General features: G+C 28.9%; 2 protein-coding genes across 10 annotated transcripts in view; one reads left to right on the top strand and one right to left on the bottom strand.

The window, feature by feature from the left end:
* The first annotated feature begins 607 nt into the window (after positions 1 to 607).
* Positions 608 to 6,897, top strand: LOC114131726 (macrophage migration inhibitory factor-like). Its single transcript, XM_027997026.2, has 3 exons — positions 608 to 881; positions 2,818 to 3,005; positions 6,518 to 6,897. Exons 1-3 carry the CDS (start codon positions 777 to 779, stop codon positions 6,618 to 6,620), a joined length of 396 nt encoding a protein of 131 aa, XP_027852827.1. The 5' UTR covers positions 608 to 776; the 3' UTR covers positions 6,621 to 6,897.
* The window catches only part of LOC114131724 (cAMP-specific 3',5'-cyclic phosphodiesterase), a 657,881-nt gene continuing 640,117 nt past the window's right edge, over positions 6,711 to 24,474 (bottom strand). For all 9 annotated transcript variants that reach the window (XM_050200512.1, XM_050200888.1, XM_027997021.2 and 6 more), the window contains 11 exons: positions 15,449 to 15,561; positions 12,749 to 12,842; positions 12,319 to 12,587; positions 11,054 to 11,152; positions 10,717 to 10,881; positions 10,474 to 10,573; positions 10,216 to 10,370; positions 9,981 to 10,103; positions 9,636 to 9,818; positions 9,449 to 9,563; positions 6,711 to 9,270 (listed from right to left, as the gene is read on the bottom strand). In XM_050200512.1, coding sequence (XP_050056469.1) covers positions 9,116 to 9,270; positions 9,449 to 9,563; positions 9,636 to 9,818; positions 9,981 to 10,103; positions 10,216 to 10,370; positions 10,474 to 10,573; positions 10,717 to 10,881; positions 11,054 to 11,152; positions 12,319 to 12,587; positions 12,749 to 12,842; positions 15,449 to 15,561 — 1,571 coding nt within the window. In that variant the 3' untranslated portion in view covers positions 6,711 to 9,115. The remainder of the gene's footprint in view (positions 9,271 to 9,448; positions 9,564 to 9,635; positions 9,819 to 9,980; positions 10,104 to 10,215; positions 10,371 to 10,473; positions 10,574 to 10,716; positions 10,882 to 11,053; positions 11,153 to 12,318; positions 12,588 to 12,748; positions 12,843 to 15,448; positions 15,562 to 24,474) is intronic.

The following is a 24,474-nucleotide window of genomic DNA, read 5'->3' as shown; positions in this document are numbered from 1 at the left end:
TTCGTAAATTACAGCTGTATGTAGAATATATAGGTAGGTTATATACTTATATATTAATATACTTTGATTACCCCTTATAGGGCAGCGGGATATATATTTCCCACCAAAACAAATAAAATCTTGAAGGTTCTGTTTCAGTAATTCACCGTTAGAGCGCGTCAAAGGAAATGTCAATATATCACTAAACTCAGAATTTTGTACACTATATATTCCTTTTTTTTTAAATTTTTTTCTCTATTTAGCTTTTTTTCTACGATTTAAAATATTATTATTTTTTTTTTTTTTCATATTTTTGCTTTGCCCTATAAAGGGTTAAAAAAACGTATAGGTACATTTTTTTCTAGAAGTAATGAAAAAGGTAAAGCAAATATAAAATAATAAAAGGTTCACCGCCAAACCTACACAATTTTCATAATGTGTATTTATTGATATAATACTCATACATGTGAACGATTTCATGATGTATCAAAAGAACGTTGATAAAAACTACTTTTACATAATCATAATATATAAAAAGTAAAAAAAAAAAAGAACACTGCGTGAATGGCATTTTTTGGGGTCAAGAGCAGTTGATGGTCCGCGCACACCAGTTATACAATCATAAACGTTCATTAAAATATTATTATATTATAAATTAGTAACCGTTTTGTTCTAAGTGCATTATCGACGTTATCGTACCATAACAAAATTATACACATTCTATAGCATAATATCATAATTATACGAGTCATTAGGTGGCGTTCTGGCAAAAAAAGCGAATAATATAGAAAAATAATATGAGTTATACCATTGACACAAATTTGACCGCCAGCCAGGTTCCTGATGGCTTTCTGTCTGGTACTTCCGACTTCCTATCTACGTTATTCAATCGGCCCAAAAAGGTAAATATTTACAAAAACGCACAATATATTAGTCGACTATTTCGATAAGTTAATGATAGATAAAAATAACTCAAGTTAATAGTGCAGTAGATAGAACACTAGATCGTTATAAATTTAAAGTTAATAGTTCACAAATACCTATTATATTTGACTCACCAAATTTAAAGTTAATTAAGGAAACAAAATATTATTGCATTGACTCTATATTAAAAAATGTTCATCTAATTGTTATTTAGTACGTTAATCAAATAAAAATGATTTATCAAGAAATATTAAGAGAAATGATGACATATTAGAGTATCAGACTTTTTAAATTTAAAATCACATACATAGTTATTAATATAATTGTAAAACCATTAAAATCAACAATTACAATTTTAAATTGATGGGTTATATTTTTATACGTTAATTTAAATATATATAATATATGAACAGTAAATTTAACTAAAAATAATTCTTTTTTATTGCAATATTCATTTTATGTTAAATGTGGTATTAAAAAGTTAGTATAATATATCTTATTGTGTACGAATTATTATATTTTAAAATGTGTTTCAAAATGTGTTTGAATGATGATATTCTGGGTAGGTACTTATTTAAGATATAATTTTAATATTATTATAGTAGAAAATGACTAAATCAATAGAAAACTGATGGTTTGGTGCTAAAAAAGGGACAACAAACTTTGCCCTGTAAAGTGTAACGTTGGTTAAGTATAAAAAATGGATTAATTAAAAAATTACTTACGAAGGATATTATTAGAAATTTATGATATTTTTAATAAGAGTTGCAACATAACTAGTATTTTTATTACCATTGTGTGTCTTTTTATGCGACCAAGTTTAAGTGATCAAATTGTTTATAGGACCCATGAACTATATTAAATTTTCTTTTATATATATTATAAGCCTAAGAGTCTAAGGCTTGTACTATTGTGGTTGTATGACATGACACGTTTAGTTTATAATAAAACGATAATAATATTATTAACCATGTAATTTATACACTTTTATAGACGTTATCGTCGCATAATATTGTATTATTATTATTCTATCCTATAACCTGTCCCTTCTACCATAAACTTTCACCATCATGTTCACCTATTATAGTTGTTGTCACCGAAAACAATAATTATTACTTACTATATATTGTCAACGAACTCAATTGATTATTAATTTTTTTTTTGTTTTACGTAATCTACCGATCTGTATTCGAAGCGCCGCGGCTGATCGATAGGTACCTATAACAATAGTATAATATACCTAACAATATATTATTATTATGTTTGTTATGTACGTAACGCACGATTAGGAAACGTACGAGAAATCTCGTCCCGTTTATGTTGTATAATATTATACATTATAATATATTATTATGTTTATTTTAGCATAATAGCTCAATAAGTGATACTATGAAAATGATTGATAAGCGTTAAAAACTTTAAACATGTGGTTAATTGTAAATATAAAGAAGAGTTGAAAACGAGTTGTGGAAAAACTATTGAAGTTAATATAGTATGAACTTAGTTTAAAAAAAAATTGTTTGAAACATGGATTGAAAGTATAAAAGGCACAAGACAAGTCAGTATATGTATCTATAGTTCAATTCAAGACAATTAATTGTTAATTAATAATATATTTTATATTGCAACCATAAGAATCGATGATAAACACGATATTGATTGGTAAAACAAAATTGATTGCACAAGTAGGACACCAAACATAAACATTCAATTAGTTATGTTCTGTATGTGAACAATGATTTTTATCATCCTAAGACCGAATAATTTCTTCGATAAAGTTTTGAGATTTTAAAAATACAATTTCTTTATCGCATTAAATAATATTATATTTGGTATTAGTATTACATCCTAAAAGTACACTACACAATACACATTATATTTATTTGGTTATTTTGTAATTGTTTCGGGCTATAGGTGATCATGGGCCAACTGCGGTCCGGACAGGAGTTTGATTTTTCCGGGTCGACCGATCCTTGCGTGGTGATGAATCTGACCAGAGGGTCGCTGAACCCAGGCACGGCAATAGACGAAGAGGTTATCGAACGATATGTGACGGTCATAAGTGAATATCTGCAAAACACGCTCGGCGTTCAAAAGTCCAGGTAATCTATACCTTCATATAAAATGAAAATTCATGTGACTAGGAAATATTTTCCTCAATAATTGTATCGACATTTGTTTATAACTAAAAGCCTAACATTGATATTGATTATTATAACTATTAAATTTCCATCTTTCTACATAAATAAACTAAATTCCCATCATTCTATAATTATAAATACCTTACTGTATATTTCCATTGTAAAATAAAAAAGGATGTTTAGCCGCAATCGTGTTATACTCAGCAACCCACCTGGTCAAATAAGACATACCATTTTTCACCTATTTTGCTTAGAAAATTAATTTAAGGTACACTTCTTATTTTCGTGTCGTGATTACGAAATAAATATTTTTGATAAATGATGACGGTTGCAGAAATAAACTTTAACTACCTATTAATATCCGTTAGTAATATTTTTGACTGATAGATATGCATGTGGAATCCACATAGTGGATGCAGCTATTTTTTATTTGTTATTAAAATATAAAAATATTCGTTATAATTTATGGCTGAAACTACATAGGGGTATATATATCAGGGGTATAATGTATACATATAGTTCTATACTATAAATTGAATTAAGAATATTATAATATTTTAATTAAGGTGATGTATCAAAACAAAATCAATTGTTTTTATATAGGTTACAGATTTATAATACGAAACTTATTTGACTAAACAGTATATTATTTTACGTAGAAAGGGAAGGAGACAAAATCTTATTACTGAAAATTAGTACTTGAAATTTGATTTAATTTTAAAATTCAGGTCAATCATTTCACTTTTGATTATCTTAGAGATTAATACTAATTATACAAGTCTAAATATAAACTTATTTTATGTAAGCTGATTGAATCACAATGTTTTAAAACTGCTTCAGAGAACTTACCTGCAATTTTATCTTAAAAGCTACCATTCTAAAAAATCGCTTCTGTACATGCTTGAGTTTTTTGATTAAACCAACTAGTAAAGGATTTCATACAATACAACTAAAATCAAGCGTTGACCTAGTGAAGTAATGAAAAAGATATTTAATATCACCATTTTATATCAGAAAATATGTATAGCTTTTCACCGCATTAAATAATTATACGATGCACTATAAAAGTAAAAGCAATAATATTGATAAGTATAATATATTAGATACTTACTCCAGAACGTTGATTCATATAAATTTATAATTTCAAAATTCCTATAGTTATGTTTTAAGCTTTCGAGGAGGCTTTTCCACAAGAGGCTTTTCAATGATTTATTTTATTTGCATTTTCATATGACTTTATATAGAAGATTTTAACTATTAGCAACTACCTATGTGATGTTTTAAATTTTTGAATTGTCATATAAATTGCTTGGAATTTTTTAGGTTACTCGATTTGGATACTTTACGTCCAGATCACAACCATTATACCTTAATATTTGATCGAACACTATTACAATGTCGAAAAACAGCTATATAGTCCTTTTACTAATTGACATGTCCTGTTAATTCAAATCGGATTCGTAATACAGAGAGCGCTGGTGGTAGTTTATGCTATACAACTTAGAATTAATTATACATTATAATATATAGCTGCGTGCGTGCATCGGTCAATCAGTCACAATCATGCTCTTTATATTGATTCACGACGCGTAGTGTTAAAGTAATATAGGGATGACCAGTCTATTAATATAAGTTCCATTTGAACTTTTTAATCATAATTAAAATTCATAATATAGGTTGGATCTCTTGACAAAAATATTTTCAAAACGGTTTATCAATGAGGTAGGCAATATCCTAATATTATGTGTCAGTGTGAGGTAGCCGTGTTTTTTTTTTTGTGGTTTTTCTATCCTCGGTAAAATTAAAAAGAGTATATTATGTTATATATTATAAAACAGTTTTATAAATAAATTATTACTGTTAATTGTTAAAATTATTCTTTTTTTTGTCGTATATGATGGGAGTTTATTATTATTATTATTATGTTCGTAAAATTTTGAATGCTTATAGATTAATTTTTTTAGTATAAAATAATATAAGTACCGTATCCCTATAAAGTATCACTGTGAGAGCATGACATTTTAGTATAGATTTATTTATTATTTTTTTTTTTGTTAGCGAACCATTCACTGTTTAAATTTTTGGGCATATATTATTTCTAATATATTGTGGTTGAAAAACCCGTATTTAGACGTATTGTTTAGTTATGGATATTTTATAAGGGTAATACGGGACTTTTGACATGTGCTGTATATTGTTAATTATTACCATAGGTACATATTTTATACTTCAACGACACAGATAAAAATTAGTTTTATCTGCAACATTTACACATAGTATCATGTTAATATTTAATTGTGTTTGAAATACTCGGTAGGCGGTAGTAAGCACTCGCAGAACGGCAGAACTATGAAACCTCTGGCTCGACTATGAAATATATTTGTAGAGGATTATTTCCAACACCATATATATGACGCCTGTAAAGCCAATAATACATGATCTATTTGATCTATGTACAACACAATATTATTGCGTATTATAAAATAAGTGGGTTTCAAAAAAAGGCTTTGAAATTATCAAATCATTAAGTACATATTAAATAAATATTTAATGAATATGATGGGTAAATATTTAACCTATAATGATAATACTGATAACAGTGATAATTATAATGTCACAAAATATTGCCGTTACACTATTATTTAGTGAATATAATATCATTACATAAACGATTAACACAACTATACGTAAAAGTTTTTTTTTTATTTCGATTTATCTCTATTTGCTCTCATAATGATTATTCAATAGTATACCACTCGTTGGTGCTTACCGATGCATATTATTAACTATTAGGTACTTGTCACAACGTCCAACTATCTGTTCTATAAAACACAACATTAACATTATACACGAGTGTAGTTCTCACCTTCACACCGCCGTTGTGAGCGATTATCAAAAAAATTATATTAATTTATTTGTACTTGCCGTTTTATGACCACTGATGTTCGATCAAAATTCGGTCAGTGATAAGACAGTGAGATGTAAGCAATGCCTGTTATCATACATATGTTTGAAAGTGGCGTCAAACGATATTAACACACATGATATTACAAAATATCAACGGACACGCGTTTTCAAAAAGTGTCCACAAAAGATTTAGTTTGAGTAGAATATTAATATTAATATTATTGTCTAATCCTACGCATTGGTATTTGATGTACGGTTTCGCTACAGCTGTTTGTTATTTATAAGTTTATAACATTCACTAAGACATGTTTTATGCTGAAAAATTATCAAAATTACTCAGTGACTCGATGTTCATGCTGTAATATTATTATAATCACAACTCTATAAAAAAATATATCAACGCTTTGATATTGTTAAATAATATCATGGAAATCACATAGACCTTTGCTACTAATTATTGTTTTTTTTTTTTATTATTATAATTTTTAAATAAAGTTTCTGTTGAATTAATGCAACAAGAAATGATTTTACAACACTAATTATATATACATTTTTCGTTTCTGTAGGATCATGATTTTTTACTACGAACACGACATGGCGCTCATTGGCAACAACGGAAGAACTTTGAAACGTATTTGGTCCGAAATTGGCACGTTTCCTTCGGATTGAAATGCAAATGACTGAGGATTGCTTAACTGCAGTTTAAATATTAATAATAATATATAACATAAACACTAGTATAAATTATCAACACCAATATATTGTACCGAGTTTTCCATATTTTATTCGATCTATTTGGTACAAAATTACAGACCTATAGACATAATAATAATAATAATCATAATAATAATAATAATAATATTTATGTAAATATATATATTTTTATAAACACATACAGACACGTATGATGTATGTTCATATAATATATAAATATATATATACTCGATGTGCATTTAACTTTGAATACAACACAGATAAATAAAATTGTTCTTAAATTCAAATTATTAATTAAGCACCGCTCGTTAGATCCTTTAGAAACAAACAAAGTGGTACACACTAAACGGCCATAGTGTATTGTTATATAATATTATATAATTAGGATGTGTGTTATCAACAGATGCAAAAGATGATATTATAATAATATGACAATAACTAAGGCTCACGAAAGATATTCTCCGTAATTTAAATAGAACATATATATATATATATATAAATATATATATATATATTATATATTGTACAGATATTATGGTATTATATGTGTATGTATCTATTGTATTTTTTTTACAAGTAATATAGGAAGAGACGTATATTATTTACACGTTTAGTATTTATTATTAATTATATATTAAATAAATATATATATATATACATACATAATATATTAATATATATGTATATATATAATATAAAAAAAGTAAATAGGAATTTGGACAAAAATCGGGGACCCTGAATTACCAAGCTTATATAAAATAGACAGTCAATAGACAAACGTGGTTTTTAGAAATAAGAATATTAAATAAACTTAAAAATGGAGATGAAGGGGCAGGGAGGGTAATACAATTTGTACAAATATTTTGCGAAAAATTGACTAGTCGTTTAAATTATAAAATGAATACACACTAATAATTATCATATCCAACAAATGTATATAAATATAATATACACATTTGTAAATACAAAGAAAGGTAACATTTCATTTGCAAGTATACCTAAATAGTAAATAATAAATAAAATACTATCGGATGAGAAATGCAAGTGAATTGACAATTATATGGAATCTGCAATTATAATATATATTTTTGAATTTATAGAATAAAACGAAAAATGTATGAACCCAACCGAAAAAAGTAACGTGTAAATATTGCAGTAAGCAGGTAAACGAAAATCACAGTCTTAATCGAAAGTTGTTGGAGACATTTTAGTGCATGTCGTACAATATACAGACAATAGTAAACGAAAACGTTAAAATATATAAAAATTATAACGATGATAAAATAGTTTAAAGTCATTTATAGATTTCGATTTCGACTTGGTAAGATTGTAAACATCAGAGTTATTTTACCATTGATTCATAATTCATACTCAACAAATATTAAAAAAGAATAAAATCCCAATTTCTAAATTACGAGATTTGAATATAATTTTTGATTTCAGATTTCTTTGAGTACCAATAGTATATCAAACTATGAATGTAAATAAGATCAAAATATATTTGGAAATGGTAAAAATCTAAATTAAAGTGTTGCATATGTTTTGTTTATAGTAACTTGAATAATACAAGTAAAAAAATACATATATGTACATAAAAAAATTATCAAAGCCAAAACTCCATCTCTTACAATATGAAAAAACCCACGTTACTTAGTTACACGATATTTTAATCAGGTTAGGTTCATTTTCAGGGATATACATTTGTTTATATTACTTAAAATTATATGTCCAAAAGATATAAGATTAATAATATAACTATTAATTATTACAATAGTTAATTGTATATATTCTTATGTATAACATCATTTCTTTTTATTAAACAGCTATAACATCAATAAATATTAAAATAATGACTAAACAAGAAAGATAATTATTTGAAAAATCAAATGAAGAACAACTACGAAAACGGTATTCAATAATAATAAAAACAAACAAACAAACAAACGAGCAAATTCTCTCTCCGAACAACACAAGCTAACATTAATTAATAATTAATAATACGTACCTAAATGTATAACAACAAAATTACATCAAATTATTAATAATAATAATAATAATAATAATAATAATAAAGGTTTTTTTTTTATTCGCGTTTTATATATTATATTATAACTATATGTAAATGAGATTAAAGGAATTTGCAGTTAATTAATTTTTTTTTTCATTTTTCTTTTATTATTATCATTAATCATTATCTTTTTTTAAACTTGTTTTTTTTTTTTACATAGACAGAAAAAAAAGCGTTTTGGATTGAATCCGTACACGCACACGCATACACACAGATACACGGACACACCATGTAATTCTTGGGGACAAGGGGCGCTGTGATTTTTTAAATTTTTTTCCAGGACGGGGACCAGATGAACCGCTAATTGCTTTGCTCATTGCTTGGTCCTCCACCAGGAGTTGACTTTTTCGCCCAGCTTGCGACACCAGCCGACTAGTTTGCGTCACATTGCGGCCACCGAGTCTTCGTCACCTTCCTCAAGTGTCACGTGGAACCTGATGTTTGGGTCCTGGTCACTAGCCGAGGGTTTCGAATCATCTTCGTCGCCGCTCTCGCGGTCTTCGGACTCGTCGGCAGGCGGACTGGGTGGAATCATACCTGTTGCGCGTAAAACGAAACCTTAGATCTTAGAATATTTTATAGATACGTTGCGTTACTTATAATCGTATTGACAACGAAAACAGATATAACCACGATAGTTATATAATTATGCGTATCATTCGAGGGAACATCCCTCATACGCATACGAAACAAAAGTATTATATTATATACTTACTCTGGTACCAGTCTCTATTTTCTTCGAGAGTGTCGAGTATTTCCTGGGCGTCGGGATGCACTAAGTCGGCCCACGTCTCCCACAGAGGGTGCACGATGTAATCAATAAATCCAACCTGCGTGCAAAAAACACAATAACAATTAATAATTTGGTCGGAATCGTTATTAAAGTTCCGTCTGCGTTATACCTGTGATTTTTCTATCGTAGCGCTATGCCTGTCGCACATCGGACTGATGTCTAGGTTTTGTTCTCGCTCTTTGTCACCTTGTTGGAAGAATTCTTCCATCAACAGGTCTACCCATCGTTTATATAGTTCTAACGGTTTGGTGGGGTTACTCAAGTCCGCGCAATGTACCAAGTTTTGCAAGACCTATAAAAAAACGTATACATACATACATTAAAATATTTTTAGATATCTTGATTCTGTACTGCAGCTTAGCATTACAATTTATATAAATATATGTTTTATATAGTATTCTTATGTTTTTTATTAATATATGTATTTATGTCAATGAAGTGGTAAATGATTTACTTGTATTCTGTCGGTGTAATTGTCCAGTAATAGTACCCCGGAACCGGCTACTTTTTTTGTTTCCACCATGGTTTTGAGGTCAGCCAACAGACTCATATGCTTTGACATGTCAGTTGAAAGTACCTATAAGTGATTAAAAAATATCACGAAAAATAACGTTAATAATTTATAATAAAAATTAGGTATTACTATTATAATACCCGTACTATAAAAAATAACATCGATAAAGTCTTACCATGTCGATAACCATTTTTCTCAGAGTCTGCCTTTGTTTTTTATTGATATTCTGGAATATGTCACATCCGTCATTTTGTAAAAGTTTGAAAGCCACTGCTAAATGATGGTTTTCCAGCACGGACTCGTCGTTGTACATCAGAGCTAATTCAGAACCTACGTAAAAAAACAAGGACGACAAATGTCATAAAAATTTGCGCAACTCAAAATCACATTAGGGTGCATTATATATGTATTATATTTTTTAAGTGCTATTTACTCGAGTTGATGAGAAACTGATTGGTTAGTCCGGGATGGTCAACATCGTGTATGGCGGCCGCGAAAAGGGCGGCAGTGATTTCCAGTGGAGTAAAAACACTCTGAAAAAAAAAAGAATCGTTCATTAATACAATATACCATAATCATTGCACCATCACACGATGTATTAAGCTCCAGATTATGATATAATTTAATATGAATTTGGGTATATGTGGTATGAGACTGTTTTTGGCAGTCAGCTCACCTCCAAAGCCGGCGAATTTAGCAGAACGTTGGTGGACTGGACAACGTCCGCCGCGTGAGTGCTATTGTGGAAAGGATTGTCTTTGGCGTAATGATCCTCTAGAGTCATCATGAACGCAACAAACGTTTTAGCCGGAATCATGAACGTTTTCAAAAGCTCTCGGTTCTGAGAACGATAAAAATAAATAGCGGCCATTAGCGAGAACCGTTCGGTTAACAGCGTGGCAAACGAGCGGTGCGACTACAGCTGCAGTGTAGTAACTACCCTTAGCCGTAGTCTCATCCTCCTCGCCACCATTACTGTCGTTATTATTACTGTTGTTGTTGTTGGTTGTTACCTGGAACACGGTGTACGCTATAGCCGTCAGTGGCCGGTTGTTGGTCAGATCGGCTATCCGGAATATATCGATACCCCATTTGTCAATTTCGGCCAAAGTCTGAAAGAGAAACCACGAAGGGTCGTTGTAACTATCGATACGTTGTGTACAACAATATTCAACGAGAATACAAATATTCGTTGGTATAATGGTAACCGTACACGGTAGTTTGGCATATTGTAATATAGGTAGGTACGTCATTGTCGACGGTGGTAGCTTACTAATTGTTTCACCGAAAATGGCATTATGTAATATAACGATCGATATTAATATAACGTTGAATCTGGTATATAACAACGGCTCTATTGTAGCGTGTAGTAGGTATATTTTATTATTTAGCAATTTATTATAAACTGATTTTAGCATCAAACAACCCGGATTGGAAAAATCAAGTTTTTTATAAATAATATACAAAACTAACGTTTTATTTATAAAAACATTTAACAATTTCGTTGTTGAAAACTTTTTGTTTTTTATTTTAAAAGTTTTTTTTTTAATATACAACAAACAAATGTTCCAAATGTAACACATAGGTACACTATGAAGTGTATAAGAAAGGACTAACAAAATTAAAAATATTGATTGTGAATTGTGAACCCATTTGTTGGTTAAATACATCGTGATCTATACACAAAATGTATATTTTATAGATAAAATTACTAGGTATAGAATTTTATGTTTTTATTTTTTTTTTTAATGTTGATTAAAACGTTTTAAAGGTTCGCGTATAAAATGTTTTGAGCAAAACCATTTATTTAAAATGCTTTAAACATATGTTTAAAACAATTTGCTTCAGACACATTCCAACCCTGTTAATAACAGACCACGTTTAATCGTTTTAAAAATGTATCGTAGAAATTTGTCTAAACCCATCTTAAATCTCATTACACTTTACTCCCCACCTGCGGTTTTTACAACGTTTATTCATTCAACATTTGTATTTATAAAATATAAATTATAAAATGAATAATAATTTATTATTAGAAAACATTCGATTAAATCAAAATAATATTTTCTGGATAAAATTATGAGAAACGTTTAAAAATAATATTAATTATTACTTTTATAGTAAATAATTCTACCACCATCGTGGCGAACCATTTCGTTTTCGTACCTGTCCTTACATCCCTCCATGCAACCGCACGGATTCGATCGATTATTGTATGGGCAACATACACTATTATATCATAATATTGCAATTTTATTATATCGTATTTTTGACTCACGTGTCCCAATTCTTCTTCTTTGGGCGTGTCGACGCCGAATTTTGGTAGCCGTTCGCCGGCAAAACTGTTTGTGTGCGATAAGGCCCTTTTCACGCCCGATATATGCGACATCGGCGTCACTTTGGATTTAACGTCTTTTTTCTTGGACGGTGCGCCGGATTGTGAATTGGACGCGCCGGAGGACGACGACGCTTTATTAGAGGTTTGCCGCCCTTCATCTTGGTTTTCATCGGTATGCAGTGACGGTATATCCAGCTCTTGTTGTTTATCTGTAAAAGACGCAACAAAGGCATACTTTTACTTACGTTTCATGCACGTGTACAGTTCTAAAATTCCTGAAGTTTTTGTCGTATAAAATCGATTATTAAGAAGCAGAACTGCAGAGTTGTCTTAATATAATATATGTATTATTATCAATATAATTACTTACCAAGAAACGTGGAACAAATGTATTCAGATATTTGATTTCCAGATTTACTAGACTCGGAGAAGTGACTAAGCTCTTTGTTAAGCATCCTTTTGAACTGTAACATAATTTAAAATATTTTATTTAATTAAACAGCTATACATTTTTAGTTGAAATTAATATTAATCACTTCGTATTTGAGAAATTTCAAAATATCAGTTAATAATTAATTAATTGTTATATAATATTTTATAAATCAACCCTTTTAAAAGTATACCTAATAAAATATATTAAACCATTGTAGGATTCAGTGAAATTCAAGCACTTCGTTTAAAAAAAATAAAATTACCAAAACGTAATGCGCTTTAGTTAATATAATATATAAATATAAAAATAAAATAAAATGTTTCACATAGCTACATATTATAATTAAAATTCATTAAACTTAAATAACTTTTTTAACTATAAATATTAAAAATATTAGTACATATTTAGTATTTTTTTGTGAATTTGAACTGATAGAGGTGGTTTAGGTAAGATATTAAGGCTATCAAAATATTTTTTTATATTGTGTTCTGTTAACTTGACGCGCATTAAAGTAAGCTTTATATGATCATTTACTATATTATATGCTATGTATAATAAAAAAAAAAATGCACATCAGATATATTTTTCATAATGTCCTTTCAATTTTTCGCTATATTTTTCTTTTCCTTTGTATTCAAAAATGACTGAATATGTATACCTATACATAAAATGCGCTACCGCTGTTGAGTTATGGGAAATTTAATTTACGTGGAAAAAAAACCAAAATCGATTTCTTGGATATTTTCCACTTGAGAAATGTCTAGCTATCCTCGCGCTGGCTTCAGAGTGTGCGAGTATAAATTGGCCGTGTTTATGCTGCAGGTCCACGGGGGTTAGTACACGAGGAAATAATAATAATACAAAAAAAAAAAACAGAATTCTATTTCTTGTATTATTTTCCCGGACAGTTTGTGCATTAATTTCGAGTACTATCTCGCATTTTTAATGCAAGCCGTAGCTGTCGAAAACCGTTTGCCGCTGCACACTTTTCCAAAACAATTTGCATAAACCAATTTTATATTTTATTTGATACATATATATATTCATTTCAATATCAAGTTGCTTATTATGTAATTTAATTATTATGCAACATCTGCGAATACTTGGGAGAACTCCACTTAGCTCGCCTACTATAATATTGTAGTATAATATAATGTTCTCAACACAATTAAATATATTTAGTCCCATTAAAGAGAAACATAACTCATAAGGTTTACATACGCACACCTATCGGGAATAATAGCTTTTCATATCATATATGTATCTATATGTATGGCATATAATATATATATATGTATTGTGTGACGTGATTGGAATCATACTGCTATTTATCTTATCGAAAAGAAGATCATTAAGAAACCGTTTACGTTTACGTTTGTATTTTACAAAGTGTTTTCAATTATCGAAAAGCGACTGTACAATGGAAAAATTTACACCACTAACAACGCTACTATATAATATATTATCTAACTACTACAGTCCTTATAAAAGTGGTTTAAGACCCTGACAATGATTAACTCTTAAATTGTATAATTTATATGTAAATATGTGCAATAATTTAGTGTTGTAAGACCAACAAGAAGACAAAAAATATTTTAAAAAGTATAATTTATAATATACATTGTATCTATCAATATTAATATGATATACGATGAACTCAATATAAATATTCTGCAATATAACCATGATATTACGATATAACGCTTAAAAATGTATACAATTTAACTTTGATATGATTTGAAATATGATTGTATAATACCTACTATAATGTATACTTATTGAGAATAACGAAATGTGTATGAAAACATGTTTTATTAATGGACAATAATTAAAATAAGTGAGTGATGATTAACCGTAGTATTACTGAAAAATACAGATATATGGAGAAATGATACATAATCTAAAATCTCATTAAAATTATGGTAAAATGTAGAAATAATTACACCAAAGTTTACAAAAATGAAAAAAAAAATGAAACGACATATTCAATCACAACAATTCACAAAGTTTCTCTTGATAATTTGTTCTAGTGACCGTCCTAAGAATCAACTAAATTATATATCCAAAACCACTCTAAAAATTAAAGTTGAACACAATGTGTTGTCACAATGATGTCATCATTGTAAAAATAATACATGAATCGTTACGCTCGAATTAAAAAATTGTATTCTCAAAATCAAATGTTAGTTTATATATTTGTGTAATGTAAAATCTATACAGTAAATCAATTTATTGGGTAAAACAATAAAAATGAATACTATAATTATACAAAAATATATAAAACATGTAAGTAAAATGAATTTTAAATAATTAATAAAAGGATAGGACTATTATGTTATGTACCTATATATTTTATATTTTTACCCGTTATATATAATTGCTTTAATAATGTCGAATAAATTAATTAAAATACATGATAAATGTTTAAATGAAATAAATAATTTTATTTTTTTAACTTTGAAGCAAACCATATATTTTTACATATGGTAACTGAGAAAAAATGAGGTTTTCAGATCCATGAGAACTACAATTTTAATAAAGAAATATGTGACAATTTTCTTGGACATTTTATATTATAATATAAAAACTATACATTTAACTCGTGATTTAGATGCAGTGAAGTATGATTTTACATACCTTCGATGATGCCATGTCTGAAACTGATCTATGTGTTTGGATAGTTTCCAATTGATCCAAACACCAATCCAGTTCCTCGATAGTCTCGATGGACATCTTAAGATATGCATCATCTGAAAAAAAAAATGTATCGTTATTTTAAAATCATCAGATAGCTGGATTTAAATAAATTGATTTTCGAGTATATATTATTATGAAAAAAAAAATTATACATTTTGTAACATTATGTTATATTATATTCCCAGTTTAAAATGTGTCAATCAATCATTTTTAATAAGTATTTAAAACTCTCTGACAGTATTTTTTTTATGTGTTTTGTCCCAGCAGTACTTATTAATTTTCAGAACAGAACAGGATTGTTCTCAAGACCAAAACTTTATCACCGTACTTTGATTGTCGATTGGTATTTGGAAATAAAAAGAACTTTTGGCCTCGCATATGCGTCTTAGTATCTCAGCCTACACAAAAAACAAGTACCTATGGCTTAGAAAATATTATCATATTTATAAAACTGCCAACTTATTAATATACTGCCCACGGTTTTTTAACACAAATATTGATTGAAACGTTTCAATACCATGGCTATACCGAGGTTTTAAACGACGGTATTATATTAATAGTTACCAGAAGCGACGAGTTTAAAATCGTTATTAAACTTTGGAATATTGAAAGCGTATGCCACGCGTGTATGTCAAGAGAGTATAAGCTACTGAAAAATTATTTTTGCACCACCAAAAACAGTTTTGTACGTCTATAGTTAAAACTAGTGTAACGTCGTGTTACTAACGTCAACTTCCCTATAAATCAACGGGTCGTATATAATATTATAATTTATCATAGAACTTTGTGGGGACTGTGATTGGGTAAATATTGCGAAAATTCATTGGTCACGACACGTCACATTAAAGTTGTTGTACGTTTCATTGCAGAGCTATTATTACTGGGTAGGTTTATGTAGAATGCAAATGTATAGGTAGTATAAAGCTAACCCCGTCCCTCGCCGCCACATTGGTACAAAAGTCGATAATTTAAATCACAGCCACAGCAGCACAATGTGACATTGTACACGGCGGCGGCGTTTCTCGGGTCAAGTGTCACATCTCAAACACATTGAGTGTACCATACCCATAACACATTTATTTGTGTATTATACTTTTATGACCTTATAAATAATATTTTAACACTTTAATATAATATTAAATTACAGTAAAGTTGTTATCGTGAACTTAGTAGTTAACGTTTCACGTAATTTTGTTTTACGTACTCACTGGCTGTGGTAGGTATAATAATTATGTACATAAACAATATTATGACATGCTCTACGTATATGAAATACAATCCGATTAAAATCGTGATAAAATAAGTAAACGCGTGGCACTTGTCACGCCCTAAAAATAAAAATATAAAAAACGATTTCGAAAACAATTATTTTCAGTTCGATGCACCCCGGAGTCGTCGAGTGATGTTACTCGAAACGACTCCACGTTTCCGTTTTTTTTTTTTAAATATTAATTATATTTTACATTTTGAGACCGATAAGTGTGCTCTTTTTTTTTCAAAATAAATAATTCATCGACCAAAATATTTTACAGACTGAACTGTGTTGTAGTCGCACTACGTTAAGAATTTCGTTTCTTTACGGTCCGTAAGAATTTCGAATCAACATATTTATTCAATTACACGAATCCCAACAGTGCATTTCAAACATAATCTTTTTTTACGATCTTCTAAAAGCGTAATCGGAAACATATATAATATATCATTGTCAATGACGGTTCAACGAGCGTAAAACTATAACGTATCCCTATCATTTATAATCGAGACTGATCCTTTTCACATTGTTAAACACCCATAAGTTGTAATTACGAATCGAACGTCAATCACATCATGATAGTATTACAAAAATATGTACTGGCCGAATATAACCGGAATTTAAAATTGAACAAATATTTGTAATTCACTGGCACTCGTATTTCTATCGAACATTGAGAAATGTCAACGTTTATATATAATAATCTTGCATATAGATGCATTATTAAAAGAAAATAATTTTCTTTTACCAAGAACGCATCACAGTAATATTGTTTACGAAAAAATAAAATAAGATTTTGGTTTCAATATTTTTCCGAAAATTGTTATTTGACATTTGAGAATAACTTGTCATAATTTTAGTTTTATGTTATTCTGAAAATAATATATTTTCACTCATAGTATATGGACCAATGTTAGTTATGACGTGGTTGAAACAGAGTATCAAAAAAATATGAACTATTCGATGAATATTAACAGTTTTACAAATAACATCCTATTATTAGTATAATTTTAAAGATCTTAATTTTAAGTGTACAAAATGTTTTGACTTTAAGTAAGACACCGAAAAAAACAACTACTAACAAGAGGCGCGTAGGAGGGTGCTTGCGAAAAACTTTGATGAGTTTATAAACATGTTATTATGTGTACATCGCTGCAATCGGGTGACGGGAATATAATAAGTATTTTCATCGTGTCGAGTAGGACACGTCATAAACGATGCACTGGAATTGCCAGCCGCACGTGTATTACGTGCCGGTGGAAAATCGCGAGTGTAGAAATAACACCGTAAAAATACACTTTTCGCCAGTTTCCGCAGCGATTCACGCTGCTCTGGCAGTAATTAATATTGCGCGTACTCGAAAAGAAAACCTAACGTAAGTAAGTTATTATATCGGTTATCGCGAAACCGTTATCGGTGGCGAGCGGGTCGATTTCAAATACTCAAGTGAGCGCACAACACATATATATATATATATATATATACTATTATGTGTATACAAAATATACACATATACATGTAGGACCTAGATATACTAAAGAAACCCGTACGGCGCTTTTAAATAAACTCAGTAACCGATGCTGCGGGCTGCAAGATGTCTAAACGCCGGTGACTGACTGACGGCCGTCTATTCGTTCTGCCCGTAATAACGATAGTGCGATTTTTCATTCGCTCTCCATCGATCGCAATCGATCCGACCTGTTCGCTTACGATACATAATAATATATAAAAAAAAAAAAAAAAAGAAAATAATATACACACTGTGTGTGTACTGAAACAGCGGTGTATATGGGTATAACACGCGGGGCGACGACGGACTCTCTTTCGCTTCCCATTCGTCTTGTTGTGTAGTACTACCTATATAGGTACCTACAACTACTACAACTACACGACTTGTAACACCGTTGCCAGTGGTCTGCTCGCCCCATCCGCACCCGTTCTCGCGTGTGATGTATTACGAATAGCGCCCGACGACATGGCGATAAAGTGTTGTGTAATACATTTCAATGGGATTGGTTGTCTACGACTGGCCTAAAGTCGTTACGATATATATATATATATGTGTGTATACGATAAATTACAATATATATACATAGCTCCGCACCTGAGCAATATCAGCAGCAGTAGGTTCAGTGGATTTAATAAATTCAAATATATAAACAACATGTTATTACAATGTTTAAAGACGCATTTACGTTAAAGAAAAAGAAGTCAAATTCAATTTAGTTCTACTGTGGAAGAGAGATAAAAACGTTTTTAACGTTTTAACGTTTTTTTTAATAATAATATTACATAATTGTGTTTATTTTATTCACTGTTTTGACAATGATTGTTGTTTTGTCAGATATATTTTATTATTGCGGTCAATAATTTATGCTGACGATTGAATAAAAATGTATCTTATTAATAAATAAATATACACAATTACGTATAATTTGTTTTTTTTTAAAACTTATTTTTGAACTTTCATAAATTATTAAAAAATAGTACGTAACACTAATACGATATTTTGTGTATATTATACACATATTAATAATTGTTATTATACCACATGATATTCACTAAAATAATAATTATCATTGTATATAACATGTGACTTATCGATTTTGTGCTTTCATATATTAACCTAAAAACTACCATTGGTTATGAGGGTAGGGTAGACTAGGGTATACACCTTGATGAAAATTACGTTTGTATTTTGCATCGAATAATTATAGATCACAAACACTAAAACAATATATGTTGTTTGAAACAACCAATCCAAAACCAACTGAATTTTTTTGAATGATTTTATTATTCGCTTATTATAAATAAATATGCTTATAAGCTAAATTATAAGTAACAAAAATACTAGACTATCAATTTTCTTCATGATAAAGTAAATATAAAACGAATGATGACATATCAATTCATTATTGTTATTATAATCAATATGACCTGTCATCAAGTACATACCGTATATTAAAGGGAAAATGGCAAAACATATTTTGACAATTATTATGTTTTTATAAAATATGATAATATAATTAACAGTATCTAACGATTATTGTTTTCGTTTAACTTCGTGTAGAGCGGCCAAAACGAGGGGCACGTATGTACAGCTAGAAATTAATAATATCAAATAAACACTGTGTGGTTTATTATTTTAATGATGAATGTTCGAAACGTTTAATTATTGTTATGCTATATAATAATAATTTGATATTAGGATATTCTGTACAGTAAATATATGTATACTGTATACATAATGTATCGTTTCATTTATATCCTACACACCTACGGTTACAGAACGGTGAAATCTCCACAGGCAACACGAGAAAACTGATATCGAATTAATGTTTGATCGAATGGACAATAATAATAATATATTATATACAACATTATGAACTACCATATCAGCATAATTAATCTTACGTTAAATTGCATAATTAATAGAGCATCCTCACTTCATATGTTTTCATTAATAATAAATGTATTCAAATTATAATTTTTAGAATTGTTATGAGTATTTTAATTTTTCAAATTTTTACATTTTTATACCATATTTTAAAGATATTCCTGCGATAATAAAGTTTTTTTTTCATATAAAAACTATATCATTTACTGTAAATAATTATAAGGAACACTTCTTTTTTAATGTTTTAGTGTACATAAAATATGAGAATGTGTATGATTAATTTCTGAGTTCTTAAAACTTACATATTGAGGATAATAGCCCTTAACTATTTTTAAAAACATTTCAAACATATTATAACATAATAATTTTTAATAGTACTCCTAAAATGTCTACAAAATACAAAAATGTTAGTTTATTAATATTTATTATATCAATACATAAATGATTAAATATTAAAAGTTTCATAATATCTTTATATCTGCAAACTTATTATTATGGACCTAAGGGTCACAAAGTTAAAATACACAAACGCTACTGATTTGGACTTATTTCAATTTGGATTCATTAATATTTTCAAAGAAGTCATCTGATTAATGATTTAAAAGAAAAAATCCATTTTTCATTCAAAAATATTGTCCATAAGTATACTTTAGAATTCCAAAATAGGATTTGAATAAATTAGATATATTAAAAAGAAAATGGGAATTAGCAAGTTTGGTGAATTATATTACAGAGATTCCTCAGTAGAAAGCATACAAATGCAGTTTAGTTAACGAAAATAAACTTCTAATGGGTTTCATTAATACATTATACATTATAATACATCCAACATGAATAATATAATTTGTATATACCTAATAATAATTATAATATAAATTTAAGCGAACCACCCTATAGTATGGTTAATAATATGTCTTATCGATTAGTCGTTGCAATAATTGTTTTTTTTCTATATACACACAATAATAACAATAATATATTCGTACCTTTGATCTATTTCGTATACTAAGAAAGTCATATACATTATACGTCGTATACGTCTTATATAATATACCACCTGCAGCACATTAATTGGTTTAAACGAAATCTCGGGCGGTACCTATACTAAACATAAATCGTCGGTGTGTAAAATCAAATTTTGCTTTGTACTACGCTGTTCCACTATAATATGTACCTATACAATATGAAACATTCTTCGTTTATTTTACCTTAACCACGAAGTCGATTAACATTCATAAGATAAACAAAAAGAGGTACCTACCTATATAATAATATATTGTACGAAGATGAAAGACATTTACATTAAGCCTGGACATTGTAAAAATAATTGTTTAGCAGAGAATCGTTTGAATAAACATAATATTATGTTTGCACGCCCACCGGTCGTAATACTATTGCAATATGTATGTAATAATCTAAAAGATATTTTGATTTTTAAACGAACGTTTAAACAAACGAAACCCACCAACCATGTTTTATTTGTCTGATCGATATTATGCCATATAGTTTAATACGTGTATTATTAATATAAATGTATAAAAGTATATACCTAGTATCTATTGTTTCGACGAATTATGAATGTTTTCTGTTTACCATCGCAAACAGAAAATAGTATTTTTTTTTTTAACTAAAGGTCAACATTATTGTTTGTATAATACTTAATATACATAATATATTAATTCATTTAGTTTTATATTTTTAAAAATAATTGTTGAAAACATTTTTGATATATATACATATTTTATTTTTATAATTATTATACTGATATATTTTTATTATATACCATATTTATAATACTGTGGGTTTCTTAAAGTGGAAGTTTTTTTAAAAAAATTTCTATATGCATGTAATGTGAATAAATAATATCGAAATTTATATAATTATCTGTAATTTATTATGCGGCGTTAACATTTTATGGGTTAAATCTTTTGCTACTTTATTCATCTTACCTTATTCTGATTTTAAATATTTTATAATATACGAATAAATAACCGTGTACATCGAAAATGTTAGGAAAATATTTAGGTGAATCTTATGGAATTCAAAAAACATTAACTTTTTCAATAAAAACCTTAAACAAAACGGTGAACATTTTTCAGATTCACAAAAAAAAAAAAAAATATATATATTATTATTTCAAAACTACTGGTATACCGTCCTGAATATCAAGCCATTCTAGTATAAATTTAAACTTTTAGAAAAACTTTTGCACACACAAAAATATATAAGTTTATGCGGAAATAACTGCAGTCTAACGTCTGCACGCGCAACAAACATATAAATATATACCTAGCGGCATATATGTATATTAATTATATTGATACAGTTATTTATAGGCAAATGTATTAAATCGGACGTCTCGGTGTACCCAAAGAAGCCAAAGGGGCTTATCAATTTAAGGTTTATTGTGCACTTAGCTCGGTGTACTAAATTAAATTTGAAGTCGTTATATATACATATTATAATAATAGAGTATGGCTAAGCGAATCCACCCATTTAATCACCCGCGCAACCCGCCGAAAATCCAGTCCAAGAGACCATCGGGACAAACAATAATTGTCACTGTTGGAGTGGTGGCGGAGGTGGCAGTCGCCACTGCGGCGGCGGAGTTTACACAGCGGCTTCCGGTTTATTGATCCACCTCAGCTTCCGCCTCTGCCGCCGCCGCCACACCATCATCAGCCATCACCGTCGACGTCACGGTAGACGACGGGGAGGAAGACGAGATCAGTCGACGGAATACGAAGAAAAATGTGTACGTGTAAGCTCTGCTAAGTTACTATTGGTTGTCGAACGATCATGTAATTACGTAAGGAGTAATTTAAACGATTGTCATTATAAAACTACGAATGTGGAAAATAATATAATAGTATAGGTACATTTCGGTAGATAACATAAAGTTAGTATGTGTTACAAAAACTTTACCCCTTGGTGTTTTATACGTAGACTCACATTATGACTTAACGAGTTGCACTTTCAGATGCTTATAAATTATTTAGATTAATTGTAAAGAACCTTTCATCATTCCGATTTCAAAGTACAAATTTTTTTTCCAATATATTTTGTTAATATTATCAGCTATTAATTGATGTATTCAATATATGTTATAAAATTATTATCTAGGTCGAATTGCATGCATAGTTTTTTTCTCGACAAAGGTGAGTTGCGTGCGCAGTTATTTTGTGGCAGAGCCTAGTTGTATGCGCGGTTAGCCGATCGACTAACTAAGTTAGGTTGGTAAAATTTTGCTGACCAACCAAAAAAAAAAAAAAAAAAATACGATGTTTTAATCTCAAATAAATTTGATAGGGTCAAATAAAGTTTTTCTAATTTTGTAGGTAAGTTTTGAATTATTTTTAAATGTGCATAGTGGATATATTTTAATTTATGCTTTTTCAAAAAAAAAAAATATATTAATTGAATTAAACATTGTATATTTCAAATAATAGAAAAATTACGACATATTGATAAATTGAAAATTTTAAAACTTCAAAAAAGTAAATTCTAAAATATTAATTTTCCGATTTCCTACAATTCAAGTAATAACGAAATAAGTATCTAACTTTGAATGAAAAACGTTTTACGTAGGTAGTGAAATTTAATGTCAATGTGAAACACTAAAACGAATTCCCCACAGTATATAATGATTTCAAACAAAATTCTTGTTCATACAACATGTATTTTATACGCACTCTTAACCAAAATAAAAATAGTTTATTCAGCTGAATTTTTTATTACTTAAAAAAAATGAACAAATTGTTACCTATTTTATACATACATATAAAAAAAACACAGCGATGTCATTCGTCATGTACTTTTTGTCACGCACTTTCTAAGTTTTGAGTATAGGTATAATATAAAATATATATCAACTTTTTGGCCATTACGATAAAAAATAAAATAAATAAATAAAAAGTTGCAAGTATAACTCTCTTATATGAGATCAAGTTCGATGCGTTCCATTTGTGGGATCGAAAATTATTATTTGATGAAACATACGTTTTCATAAAACTTCGCATATGCTTTATGTAAATGCTTATAAGTTAGGTATATTATATACACGGCACTATGCACGAAAGCAGAAAATGCGTAGACGACATTACGTTCTTCGCAATGAATCAGCTCAAGGGTAAAATCCGGATTAGGTCTCTGTTGAAAACTTTGGGTGTGCTTGTTATATTTATTCATCACAATACAACAATAGTATATATGCGGTGAAACATCGTATGTAATATATATTATAATGTATACATTTTTTTGGAACATTTCAATAACTCTGTTTTATTGTATCGGGAAACAGAAGAGTGAAAAAAAACC

Source organism: Aphis gossypii, chromosome 1 (genome assembly GCF_020184175.1).
Source record: "Aphis gossypii isolate Hap1 chromosome 1, ASM2018417v2, whole genome shotgun sequence".
NCBI lineage: Eukaryota > Metazoa > Arthropoda > Insecta > Hemiptera > Aphididae > Aphis > Aphis gossypii.
This window is presented reverse-complemented; position numbering and strand designations above follow the sequence as displayed.